Below are 13,964 nucleotides of genomic sequence, written 5' to 3' on the forward strand. Positions count from 1 at the left end.
CCAGTGGCTTCTGGAAGTAAATCCTCCAAACTGGAAGTAGTTCTGATGACCTCCACAAAGTGTTCCAAGACTATACAGACCTGATTTAGGGCCAGACCCACCCCCAGGTTATCTTGAACTATTTGCTTTATCTTTATTCTCACTGAAATCTATACTAATCTATTTACTGGTGGAAAATGTAGATTTAAGTCTTAGCTCATTTTGTCTGTTACAGTATTCAAAATATAGACTACATTCTGATTTGAAGAATTTTCCTTGTTAATAGAAATTCTTAAAAAGGTAGAATTATGGGCAAAATAAGTAACTGCACCAGCAGAACCTTGTGTTTTATGCTTCACTTCTTCACAGACTCTGGCCTCTAAGATGGAAACTGATGAAATCTGTGATTCTGTTATCCATGTTTTTCTGCCCCTACTATTCATAATAAAGCTAGTATTTTTAGCTCAAACTATTGAATACTGACATGGGACAGAAAGAGATAAGAGCATTTCATACCTGATATCTCAGAGCCTGAACCAGTTCTGACTGACCCATCAGTAAAGGATGCAGATTCAGAATCAGAGTCACTAGCTTCACTTCGCGTATCATAATCATTTCCCTCCTTCTGATCTCTTTCATCTTGATCATACTCTTCTTCCTCATCATCTCCATCTTCTTCTACTTCCTCCTCTTCCTCTCCATCATCTTCTTCCTCTTCTTCCTCTTCTTCTTCCTCTTCCTCCTCCATTCCTTCCTCCTCCTCCTCCTCTTCTTCATTTTCAGTATTTCCTGCATCAGAGGAACCACTACTACCTGTTTCACGGTCTGAACCATATTCCTCAGAATTTACTTCTTCTTTTGAAGAATGGCTTGACCTGCTTGGTCGTCTCTCCACATCATGCCTTAGTCTCTGTTTATAGAAAACAATCAGCAATCAAGACCAATTATTTTGAGATAAAACTCTAAATGCTTGCTTTAAACCCTCATTTTATATAACTGCAATGTATTATTCATTCAGGTTAAAAAAATAAATTTCTATTTAAACCTAGGATAGAATAAATTAAAAATTAAAAGCCAAATACTGACACTGCTTAAAACTAAGCTAGGAAGTGAAATGCTGAAACTAATAATATAAAGCAACACGCTACTGGAGAAAAGATCCTATCTATTTAAGTACAGAGAGATTAACAATCCATTACTTACTACAGAAGCATCTGGAGTGGAGGACTTAGCTCTTCTGTCAATTTCCCTTTTCCTCATACATGCCTTTTCAGGCTGTCCCTTATATGGATCTCTGGAGGTGCTGCTTGTCATTCGCAACTTTCTATCACTTTCTGGACGCTTACTTCTGTCAGACCTTCGATAGTCCTCACTCTTGTATTCTAATACAGGCTTTCCTTTTGTGCTCACAATTCTTTTGTTATTGCTAACAGAAGAGCTTGGAGGCTTGGGTAAGATCTGCCTTGAGGAATGTACAGATGGTTTTTGTTTTTTAATTTCAGCTGCTTCCATCCGTTCACTTTTCCTTTTGGATCCTTAAAAAAATAAAAGTTATTACTTACCTAAATGCTAAAAAATGTGTTGCAAACATTTTCAAAAAACAACATTTTCTTATTTAGCATAGGTCAAAGCATAAAGAAACATTTAATCTAAATTTCTGATATCAGTAATTCTGCAACTATTAACTTTTAGCCAGTTGATAAGAAATTCTAGGATTAAAGCTTGGGGAGCTAAGGTATTAATTTGAAAATTACTGAATAAAGATGAAAAATACAGGAAATCATCTAAAATAAAATTTTCTTTTTTTCCATTTCATTAACAGGCGAACATTTCCTATATACCTGCCTTCAAAGACTTCAAATTATTAGCTATATTTGTTTACAAAGCAACAGTAATTACTTACAAGAAGTAGTATTAGTTTATGTACTATTTTGCATAAGAAGTCTGAATAACGGTTTCACCCTGTTAAAGGTATGAAGAAAGAGGGCTGGAGGATTGAGATAACATACACTAAATACTATAGATCGAGCAATGTTTGAAAAGCCAGGAGTGATGGGGAGAGAAAATACTTCACAGAGAATTTGCTACACAAATTACTTTCAGGAAATGAAGAAAAGAAAAGCAGAATGTTCAGCAAGAATAAGCAAGACTTCCTGCATATTGAGAAACGTTTTCAAGCTTGCCAAGAGGCCACTTGTAAGGCCTTTTTATACAATGGTAAATTTTCCAATAGGTGTCATATCTAATCCGGCTCCAAAATCCAGTTACTCAGATCTCTGGAGATAAAACCAAGTTGTAAAGTAGCATACCTTTTTTGTCATTTTTATCTTGTTCACTATCAGGATTATACAATTCATCGTCATGATCTGGTGCATCAGTTAAGATATCATCAAGAACATTTAATTCACCATCTATGAAGAAACAGCAAACGTTATTTAGAAATGATTATTATTAAACAGCAAACGTTATTTAGAAATGATTATATTAAAAAAACTGAATGAAAAGGTACTGCAAGCCAAAATCCCAGAGATTTATATTAGTACCATTCCTTCTCTATTCAAGGTTATCTAGAATCAAAGTGGAAACTAAGTACTAAGTTCTTTCTTTAAATAAATATGTTGAATAAACAGGAGGTAATATAAGAAAATAAAACTTTGTGTCATTATTCTTCCAAGGATAGAGTGTATTTCCCTGTACTTGCTGATCTCACTGACAATATTTAGCTGTCAGGTATGGCAATGAATAACTTCCTACTATGCCAAGCAAAGGAATTCAACCTACTTTTGCCACAAGGTTATAGGATCTGATGAATGCTCTTAAAGAGTAATTGCGAAATAATTTCAACTATTCTAGAAAGAAATTCCTAGTCCGTTAATATTATATCAATTGCTTCTTTGTATTACATATGCTTCAGGTAGTCTTTGCTTAATGACTGTCGCTTAGCAACTGTTCAAAGTTATGACAAGCCCCCTTACACCCCTATTTCAAAGTTCTGACAGCTGTATACCCTACCCCACTCCACATAATCGTATTCTGGCCACTTGACAACTGCCTCACCTTTATGGCCATTTGCACCGTCCTGTGATCAACTGATTATGATTTCTGAATGTTTTTTTTTCATTTTCCAGTGTTCTGATTTCCAACAAAAACTACACACTGGATGAAATGGATTTGTTTAATGACTGCAGCAAAAAAGGTTATAAAAACAGTCATGTAGTGATCTGCTTAACTGCAATGACTTATGACCATAATTTCATGTTCAGTTATGGTTGTAAGTCAAGACTAACTGCATATATAATCAGGTTCGTTCATATCGGTTGACTGCTTGATTTGTCATGGACTAATGAGGGAGGCCACCCCTGGACATGAACTGCTTGTCAGCCATTTGTCCCATCATATATGGGTGTGGATATATTAGAATGGCTGTAATTTCTCAATGGTGAATGCTGCACTTTTGTCAAAGCCCTTGAATTACAGCTGACAGTTTTCACTTCATTCACTTGTGTGTTTCATTTCAAATTCTCTGTGTGTGGAATACAGAGACCAAATGCCAAAACACCTATCATTCTCCCAATATGTTTGGGAATAATTTTCAGCATTCTTTTTAAGCTATTTAGTTTTAATTTATGGTCGGTCTGTCATCAGGACAAAGATAAATAAGAGCATAGAGTAACAATTTTTGAACTAGTCGAGAGGTAATCTGTAGCACTGAATTTTGGACACACACTGTAAGTTAGTCCATCTGAGGTAAACTTAGTTCAAAAATTGTTGCTCTATGAGGCAGTTTTACCCAGTGAAAGGTTATGACAATGGAAGTTTAATAGTACAGGTAGTCCTTGACTTTGACTTTCAACAGTTCATTTAGAGACTGTTCAAAGCTACAACGGCAATGAAAAAAGTTACCCATGACCATTTCTCAGACTTACAACCATTACAGCATCCCCATGGTTATGTGGTTAAAATTCAGACACTTGGCAACTGACTCATATTTACAACAGTTGCAGTGTCCTGGAGTCTTGTGAACACCTTTTGTGACCTTCCAACAAGCAAAATCAATGGGGAAGATGGATTCACTTAACAACTGTGGCAAGAAAGGTCATAAAATGGGATAAAACTCACTTAATAGCAGTCTCACTTAGCAACAGAAATTTTGGGTTCAACTGTCATAAGTAAAAGACTATCTGTATATAGATAGCTTATATGTGAGTTCTTAAAATATCTCCATTAAAAATTATCAACAAAATATTTTTCAATTGCTATACACACTTTGTTAAGAAATTGAAGAAGAGTATTTGTTCTCCAAATTCCAAATTTTTTTTTGCAAAATAACTTCATTATAATTAAGATTTAACTTGGTATTGGCAGACCATACAGTATATGACACCAAATAGCCTGAGAAGAATGTAAAAATTTGCCATAAAACACCTTTGTGCATCACAGCTCAAGAAATATATTATAAAAGAGAAATGGTAAATAAAGACAAATAGTTGACATACCACGATCTACTGTAAAATTATCAAGGGGAAGTTGAAATCAAATTGAGAGAACAATTAATAGCAATAAGATATAGTTGTGAATGGTTCACCCATTTAGTTATCTCAGATATTTAAAAGAAATAAATTTATATATTTATGGTATGGAGCAAAATAAGTCAGAACATGTATTTGAACATGTATTTACTAACATATGTAAACTTTTGTTGAAATTTGAAACAAAGGAAAAACATTAAATAATATATGAGTGGGGCAAGAATTTTGGTTATAATACTAGGCAAATCAATGTGGTTAAAAATGCTGAAATTTACATTGGATTATGATCTCAAACAGAACTGATGTAGTTTGCACATGGCACTAGCTAAATTATCTGGAATGTGTAAAGCCACTTAATGTTGGAAATGTGAACAACATGAAGGGATGTCTTTTTTTCATGCTGGTGGATATGTATAAAAACTTTAAAAATGGATCCAAATAGTATATTTTAATACAGAAGATTTTAAAGATCAATATTCCAAGGAAGCTAAAACTTTTCTGTTTAGGATTAATGAATAAACAGGGATGGTTATTTCAGTATATGATTGCAACAATGAGACTGCTGCAGGTAGAAAGGAAAGATTCAATACTACCCATTTTGGAGAATGCTTGGTGAAGATGACACATTTTGCTGAAATAAGTTATCTACATTTGCTGCTGTCTGGAAGCCTTTTATGGAATTTTTGTGTACAAATGAGAAAAATGAACTTGCCATTTATGATTTTGATGATTAGACAGGATAGATTATAGAAAGAGCAATATGTTGTAAGTCAAAATAGGTATTTTATAATTGTTATAAAGAATATAAGAAGCTACTTGTTTAAATTTTACTTTAACTTTTTCCCTTCTCTTACATTTTTCCTTATTTCCATTTTTTTTGCTTTCTTCACTCTCATTTCTTTGTATCAGCATCTTGTTTAAAAGTTTAAAGTATAAGTGTGTGTGTGTGTGTGTGTGTGTGTGTGTGTGTGTGTGTGAGAGAGAGAGAGAGAGAGAGAGAGAGAGAGAGAGAGAGAGAGAGAAAGAGAATTTAGTCACCAAGGTCTCATTTAGTCACCAGTAACTCGTTTAGTGGTAAAAAAATCTGATTTGCAAGAAACTGAATTTTTTAAAAGTAGGAAAATTCTGCCATTTTCATCACTGAACTGATTTCATAAGTTTCTGTATTAATAGCTGACAATTATTTATGGCAAACCAGGACCAAAATCTTGTAAAGAAAACTTCAGAAACTTATCCAGGTAATTGTCACTGATTTGAATGCTTAAAAAAAACAAAACATAATCTATGCCCACCCAGATCATAGCGAAAGGTAACCATAAAATTGTAGGGCGAAGGTAAGGTAAGTAATCAATATGATTATTTAAATAAATGCAAATATGTTTTTTCTCGACACTTTCTGTTTTGGGGTGCATCACTCAAAAAGTAAAGGATGGTCCTTAGTTTGGAAAAAGAACTATTACCTTTTAGGTAATTTAGGGGTATCCCTTTATCATTATTAGCGATAATCCTATTATTATTATTATTATTATTATTATTATTATTATTATTATTATTATTATTATTATTATTATTATTATTATATACAAAAATATGTGAAATTACAACTGCCAGTTCTTTAGTTCAGAGGTCCCCAAACTTTTGGGCACCAGGGACCATGGAGAGAGGTTTTTCTGTGGACTGGAGGGGCCGTGGTTTTGTGTGCTGCCTGCATCCTGTGGATGGGGCTTTCCTTCTGTGGACCGGTTGCTGGCATGCCGTGGCCCAGTACTGGTCCATGGACCAGGGATTGGGGACCCCTGCTTTAGCTGGTATTGGCTTCATGTGAATCAAGCTTTTCCCAAGAAGCTAGGACATCATAATGTACCAGTATAGTATATGTGAGGAACCAAGCAGTTTGGACTATTATTATGAAATATTTTGATCATGAACTCTCTGATCTTAAATATTTTCAATGAAACCAAATACCTGTGGTTCAATAATTTTTGTTTTGAAGTGAAACAAAATCTGGTTGTTTCAAAGACAATCATATTGAATGCTCTGACTGTTCTGAGGACTGCAACTAAGCTGCTATTTTGTGGCTTGTGACTGGGTTGTTTTCAAGCTCTGTCCACCCTAGCTGGTAGAGAAGCAGAGAGCAGTCATATCTCATCTTCTATTGGTTTGATTGGATGAGATGATGTGAGATATTGTTGAAAGGAAAAGAACAGTGAGGTACATGGCGCAATAAAACAGAATGTTTCCAGCTGTACACATGTCTGGTAAGTTATTACTGCTAGTTACTGTTTGTTTGTTTTTTAAAAAAAGAACTATCAGTTCATCAAGTAGACCAGGGGTGTCAAACTGCTGGCCCATGGGCCGGATGCGTCATGCTGAAACCGTGCCCACCCCATTGCTGGCAATGGGAAAAAAGTTGCGATACGTTGCGACAAGTCACGTGACATTGTGAGTTTGACACCCCTGAAGTAGACTAATACCTTATGCTATACTTTATTTTGCAGGTAGGTAATATTAAAGGTATGCCTCATATGCAAGTCCTGCTGAAGCCGTTAAGGCTGTATAAATATGAAGATTACTACTACAGTGTTGTTTTGGATGGCTTGTTAAAGTCTGGATGTATCTGTGCACCTTCAAATATCCTCCTGTGTTGAGCTTAAAAAATACTGAAAAAATCTAAGTATGGTTTGTTGAAGAGGATTGATTTGTTGAGCTTTGGCATACTTTCTTTGTTTTTGTTCCTGTAATACTAATGTTACTTACAAATTCGGAATATCAGTAATCAGCAATCACTCAAATATGTAAACAGAACATAATCTCTAATGAACAACAGTATTGCTTCTGTTAAACTTACATCTGGCACAGATTGCAAAAACAGAGGTTGTACAGAAATTAAACCTGGATCTTTAATAACCTGGATTTTACTGAATAAATCCTTTACCTTAATTTGATCACTGACAAGATTTGGAGGTTTATATACAATGGCCATATTTTTACTTTGATGAATCACTATCTTTCTATTTTAAGAGCAGGACAAATAGAAACTTCTATTGGCTTTTGTCTACTTACACCAGATAAAGCTTCCCCCTCCCCCCAGGAAAAAAATTCAAATGCAAGAGAGGCGACTATTACCACAACCTGTTAATTTAGATTTCATGAAGCTAATGTCCTACAATAGGCAGAGATAGTAGAGACAGAAGATCCACTAGAAAGATAAGTATCATTCTTTCTTGCTTTACAGTCAGCATTATTCCAGGAAATTAAAAAATAATTGCTGGCTGGCCTTCACTGAATCATTTAATAACTTAAAGAAGGAAGGGCACTGAGATTATATCTAGAATTTAAATCACCTGGGGAAAAGATTGGCCATCCACCATAATGTTTAAGTGTAGGATGAAACTTCTCTAATAAGCTCTGTTTTCTACCAGGCTGTATGGTTAATATTTTATTAATTGATAAAGTGGTTAAAGACATTGAGCTTGTCTGCTGGAAAGCTGTGAGACCAGAGTGCCACGCAATGGAATGAGTTCCTGCTACTTGCCCCAGCTCCTGCTCACCTGGCAATTTGAAAGAATGCAAATATTAATAGATAAATAGATACCACTTGGATTGGAAAGTAACAGCATTCAGTATATAGTCATGCTGGCCACATGACCATGGAAATTTCTTTCAACAACACAGGCTTCTTCTGCTAAGAAACTGCTCCCTTGAGTCGGAATGACTGGATAGAGAATTCTTTCCATTTTTATATCAATTCTAGATAACCTCTTAACAAAGAAATCTTTTGAGCATACAACTATCTGTGAGAGCGCACCATAAATTTGTCTAGGCAAAGAGAACTGACTAATTTCTATTCATGAATATAATTTGCAATAATGATATTCTTTTGCTTGGAGATTTCATTATCGGAGGTAATTCTATTACCAAGTTTTAATTCTATCTTCACTCATTAAAGACCAGGTGATAAATGAGGAGACATTAGTATTTCAATCTGCAGGTTTCTTGCATACAACATGTGATTCACTTCTACCTGCAATCATTATTAATATAGACAGGTACATACACTAAATTGTAATATTTTTCTCCTGCTAAGAATTTGATAGGTCAAAATGATGTGCCATTCAATGCCTGGGGTAGATTAAAGCATGGAGATCCAGCATCATTATTTATGCCATTATTTCATATGATTTTTTAAAATTAGTTTCACCCTTTAATATTGTTTGGTAGTTAATATTGAAAACTCTCCATTAACAATTCATTTAGGTATCAAGAGAAAGCCATACAGTTAACAGAAAATAACCTGTCTAAAGAAAAACCCCAGAATGAAATGATCTGCAAAAGCGGAGAAATTAATTCAAACCCATTTAACTTCCAAGAAGGATCTAGTGTTACATAACATCTTATCTTGAGATAAAATCCAAACATGGTAAATGGACACTGGCAGGCAATCCTATAAGATTATACCTAATCAGGTGCAAAATAAAAACAAACTCTTCCATTTTATGATGAAACACTGGTTTGACCATGGGTGCATACATTCAAGGCTAAATTACTGGAAGTCTTTAAAATAAATCAATTTAAAAATTATTCACTATATGGCAAAATTTTGAATTTAAAAGTACAAGCAGTCTTTGACTTACAAACATTTGTTTAGTGATAGTTTGAAGTTACAATGGCACTTATGAACACTTTTCACACTTACAACCACTGCAGTCTTCCAATGGTCACATGATCAAAACTTGGGTACTTGGCAACTGGCATGTATTTATGATGGTTACAATATCCCAGAGTGATGTGATCATTTGCCAGTCAACTTCCAGCAAGTGAAGTCAATGGGAAAAGTAAAAAATACTTAATGATTGCATGGTTAACAACTGCAGTGATTTGCTTAACAACCGTGGCAAAAAAAGATAAAAAATGGGGCAAAACTCACTTAATAACTGCCTTGCTTAGCAATGGAAATTTTAGTCTCAGTTGTGATCGTAAATCAAGGACTACCTATATGTATAAAGCTCTAATCAGAAACAAAATGGATGCCACTTATCTGAAAGTATGTAATTTGATTAATTTTTTTAAAAAGTAGTGGCTTCTAGGAGATTATTGCAGTTTTTATAGAGAAAGGAGTACTTACATAGTTGGTAAAGTGACAGTCAATACAAGAGAGAAATTTGTGGTAAGTTATTTTGTGGTTCTTCCCTAAATCTTTATTTCCCACCATTGCAGCTCAACAGTATTCTAAGGTGACCTGCTCCTCACTTGCCAGTATCATAGTAGTTCTCTCTCACATTCCCAAACTGAACTGACAACTTAAAATTGAGAAGACTCTTGTATGATCTACCTTTTCTATGAAAAAGAATATGGATTGCAGGCCTCAGTTCTGGTATCTACATTTCTAAGAACTGGAGCTACATTTTATGACTCTCATGTAGAAAATAGGAAAGAAAGACAATTGGGCTGATCCAGTCTTTACTGTCTAAATACTTTTAGTCACTTTAAACATATAAACCTTTTTTTGGGGGGGACAACTTCTGGATTGACTTCAGTGAGAAAAAGTCCTAGAAGATGAATAAACAGGGTTTTAAAAGTTCTGTTTTATACCTTGATTTTACACCAAGCAATATGTTCTGGTAGAAACTGACTCACATGCCCTGTACCCACGCAACTCTGCGCTCCACAGCCAGGCCTCCCCTGCCACCTATAGTACCTTGCTTCATGGCAGCGGCACCACCCACAGACTATCACTTGGTTTCCACAGCCATGGATTGCTCCTTCCTTCCTTTCCTCGCGCAGCAATCGCTGATCCCCACTTTCTCACCTTGCATCACCCCATGTCTCCCTTCTCCCTTCTGGAAATGGCAGCCCTGTTTTCTGCCACTTCTCTTCCCAGCATTGTGTTCCTCCTTTGTATGGAAGGATGCTAAGCACTTGTCCCTTTATTCTCACAACAACCTTGTGAAAGAGACCAAGTTGAGAGTGTGATTCTCCAAAAATCACCTCATGAACTTCAGTGGGCAGAGCTGGTCTTCAAGCGAGGTCTCCCCAGTATACAGATGTCTTTTCCTATGATCCAGTAAGTTCTTTTCTACTACGTAGTTATTGAACATTAATAGATGGGATGAACATTAGAAATTTCACCAAAAACTCTACATGAAATCAGAAAGCTAATATATCACAGCAGCTGCACGTGCAAAATATAAACTCAGAATCTTGTATTCCAAATCAACCTCGAATAACAGCTTTATAGTTTCATCTTCAGTTACATATATGGATAATAGGACAGACTCATCTTGAGGATGAACTGCTAGTACCAAAATGCAGACAGGTAATACAAAACAGTCAACAATGCGATAATAAAAGAACTTCACGAAAATTACGTCCTACATATTTTTAAGGGCGAAGTTTAACTCTTTGCGAATCCATCAGTGCTCGGCCCCGGCAGGATCCCATGCAATGAAGTCAAACTCCTTTCAGTCTTCGACCTGGTTTCCTGACCTGAGCTTTATCATTGTTAAGGCTTGACCCTTCCAGGAGACGGAAAGTAGCAATGAGCGTGAACGCTTAAACCCTGGATCGACACTTGAGGGAAAGGCGTGGTTTACCTCAGGGCAGGGCAGGGCAGGACGACTGCTCGTCGTGGGCCGACTGCGCGTCCCTCCCACCGCGCTTCCCATGTACCTATGGGCAGCTCCGCTGCCGTGACAGCATGAGGTTCAGGAGGAAACAGAGGATAAGGAGGGGGAAAGGGAAACATTCTGTACCTTTTTCTTCCCGGCTCTCGGCCGCCATCCTTTTCTCACAGCCGCTCTGGGATATAAGCACAGCGCTTGCCACACACAGAGAGAGAGAGACAACCTCACTTGGTGGCGAGGAACGAGGAAGCAAGTGACAGAAAAGATCCAACAACGATCCAGCAAGAAAAAAAAATATTCTGTGGCTACCCAGCCAAAATGGAGTCTCCTTTCCGAATCCACTTCTCCCTCCTCCTCCTTCCTCTTCTCCGTCCCGACTTCCTACGCGACAATTCTCTCGCTCCCACAATGCTCCACGCGATGGGCGCAATACGTCACAAGTCTCGGCGTCGGCGGAAGTGGCGGTTCGCATCATAGAGAGGGAGGCGGCAGAGTTATACGCAGGGATGCCCGCTCCTTTCCCGATGGAGGCCCTGAAAACCTGCAAATTCCTCTTGATATGAAGTGAAACCCGCCTAGTGAGATCTCGCCAAGCACTTTAGGATAGGTTGGGCCTAATTTCCTCTGGTGATTGTAGTAACATGGTATAAAACTTTGCATTCTTTATTAGATGCCCTTACTTGGGTATTGATGCATATTTCAATAAGTTTTTGTGCAATATCTTGTAATCTTCGATAAAGGGTATTAATGTCCGTAAATAAATATTATTGTTATATTAAAATAAAACATTTTTTAATTATTTTTGCAGTAGCCCTTAAAAGGAAGAAAAGACAACAGACTTTGACAGATTTTTTTCAATAAAAAACCAAAATCAGAATCACTTGTATCAGAATTGGATGGGACAAAACAGTCACAAGCACAACCGCACCAACTTGAAGAAAGCAGCACATCAATTATTGAAACAAAAACCAATAACGACTGCAAAATTGAAAATAGTTTTCCTCAATGTTGGACAGCACAACAATACAACAATTTTAAAGAAAAATATGAGACTGTTAATTTCTAAGAAAGGTTGCGAGTGACTTCAAAAAGGGAAAAGTGTTCATGTGTTAAAAGAATGGTAATGTTTTCAGATTGACGCATCAGAAAAATAAAGAGGTACAACAAGCTTCTCTAAGGGGAAAAAAATGAAAGAACATTTTTCATCAAAAGCTCCTATAACATTTGTAAAGAGAACTTGAAACAATGTGAGTAGGATTCAGTAACAAAAATAATAGATATGATGAATGAGAAATATTTACGTATTACTTGTACAGTAGTTAATACAGTTTTCATCCTGGCAAAAAAATGTAAACGTACAAGATGTAGACATAGAAGATGACATAGAAATGCAAATTTAAAATGGATTAGATATGGGAATAGCATTACATTCAGGTAAAACTGCTGTGAAAGTAGTTAATATCATTGCAAAGGAAATTAAATATTTACTAAAATTATTGAAAATAATCTGAAAAGATGCTTGATTATTGATGAAGCCACAATGATATCTTGCAAACCAGTTATACTTTTCTTAAAAGTTGAGGATTCAGTTACATCACCAACAATTTTCGTTGAGGTAGTTGAATTGGAAAAACAAGATGTAGAGACAATATGTTCTTCAGTTATGGAAAGTTTAAATAATGTTGGCTTACTAAGAACTATGTAGAGAAAAAATTGTTAGGATTGTGCTCCAATGGTGTCAGTGTTATGCTTGGGAGAAAAATCTGGAGTGAGCACTAAGATAGCAAAAGAGTTTCCAAACATAATAAAATGGCACTGTTTAAAGCATCACCTCTATCTTAGATGATTCGATAAAGGAAATAAAGCAAGTATATCATTTTAAAATATTGATTATTTAAATGTATAATTTTTCATCAATCCAATAAGAACCAAATTGAACTTAACAAAATTTCCAAATAACTTGGAATTGAAATTATAAAGATTGGTAGAGTTTGGGGGCCAAGAAGGGCTGCCTCTGGTTTAAGGTGAACCCTAGCTGTGTAGTGCACTTATCCAGAGCTACATCATTATTTTTATTCAAATGAAAAGTACTTAGGCATGGCTGCCCATCTTGAAAATATTTTATAATTGATTTGATATTGATGATTAATATTTTACATGAAATTTCTTTCAAATGCACTGCAAGTAAGAAATATAGATATAATAAAGGCTGAAAAACTTGTGATAAGATCTATTAAAGCATTTCAAATGCTTGGAAAAGAAAAGTGTCCATATAAAAAAAAGTTGGTGAATTAATTACTTTAGGAACCTTCAAAAATATAACATTTGTAGAAAATCATCGATTTGTCAGGCTTTCTTGGGAAAGACTTAGAAAATATAATGAATTTGAAAAACAAAAACTAATGGATTGTGAACATTTAAAAGCAGGTTTCAAGATAGGAGTAAATTACAATTTCTGAATTTTTTGGAGCCAGATTACTGGAATATTGAAGTATTAGTTCCATGGAAAGCAGCTGAAGAACAATTGCTCGTATTTAATGACATTTTAAATTACCAAATTGATATTAATGATTATCAAGATTTCATGGAAAACGTTTTTAAAAATTCCCAGAGTGTTCAAAGAGTTAAAATATTGTCAGAACAATTGCTTTAACTTCAGCAGAAGTGGAAAGGTGTTTTTCAAAGATGAACATATAATCAGAGAAGTCGCCTCTTTCTAATGTATCAAACACAATGACTGTTAGTCTAATTGGCCTACCTCTAAAGGAATGGGATTGTACTCTTACAGTCAAAAGACAGTTATAGATAAATCACACATTCAATGATGCTTGGA

General features: G+C 35.6%; 1 protein-coding gene across 2 annotated transcripts in view; it reads right to left on the minus strand.

Moving 5' to 3' along the window:
* The window catches only part of YTHDC1 (YTH N6-methyladenosine RNA binding protein C1), a 35,910-nt gene extending 24,408 nt beyond the window's left edge, over positions 1-11,502 (minus strand). Inside the window, exons 1-4 of one of the 2 annotated variants that reach the window (XM_081345552.1) lie at positions 11,261-11,502; positions 2,289-2,390; positions 1,183-1,514; positions 496-889 (exon numbers count right to left, since the gene is read on the minus strand). In XM_081345552.1, coding sequence (XP_081201678.1) covers positions 496-889; positions 1,183-1,514; positions 2,289-2,390; positions 11,261-11,288 — 856 coding nt within the window. In that variant the 5' untranslated portion in view covers positions 11,289-11,502. The remainder of the gene's footprint in view (positions 1-495; positions 890-1,182; positions 1,515-2,288; positions 2,391-11,260) is intronic. The other variant, XM_081345551.1, reaches the window with a different exon arrangement.
* Positions 11,503-13,964: the final 2,462 nt, after the last annotated feature.

This window comes from Vipera berus (assembly GCF_964194415.1).
Source record: "Vipera berus genome assembly, chromosome: Z".
Lineage (NCBI taxonomy): Eukaryota > Metazoa > Chordata > Lepidosauria > Squamata > Viperidae > Vipera > Vipera berus.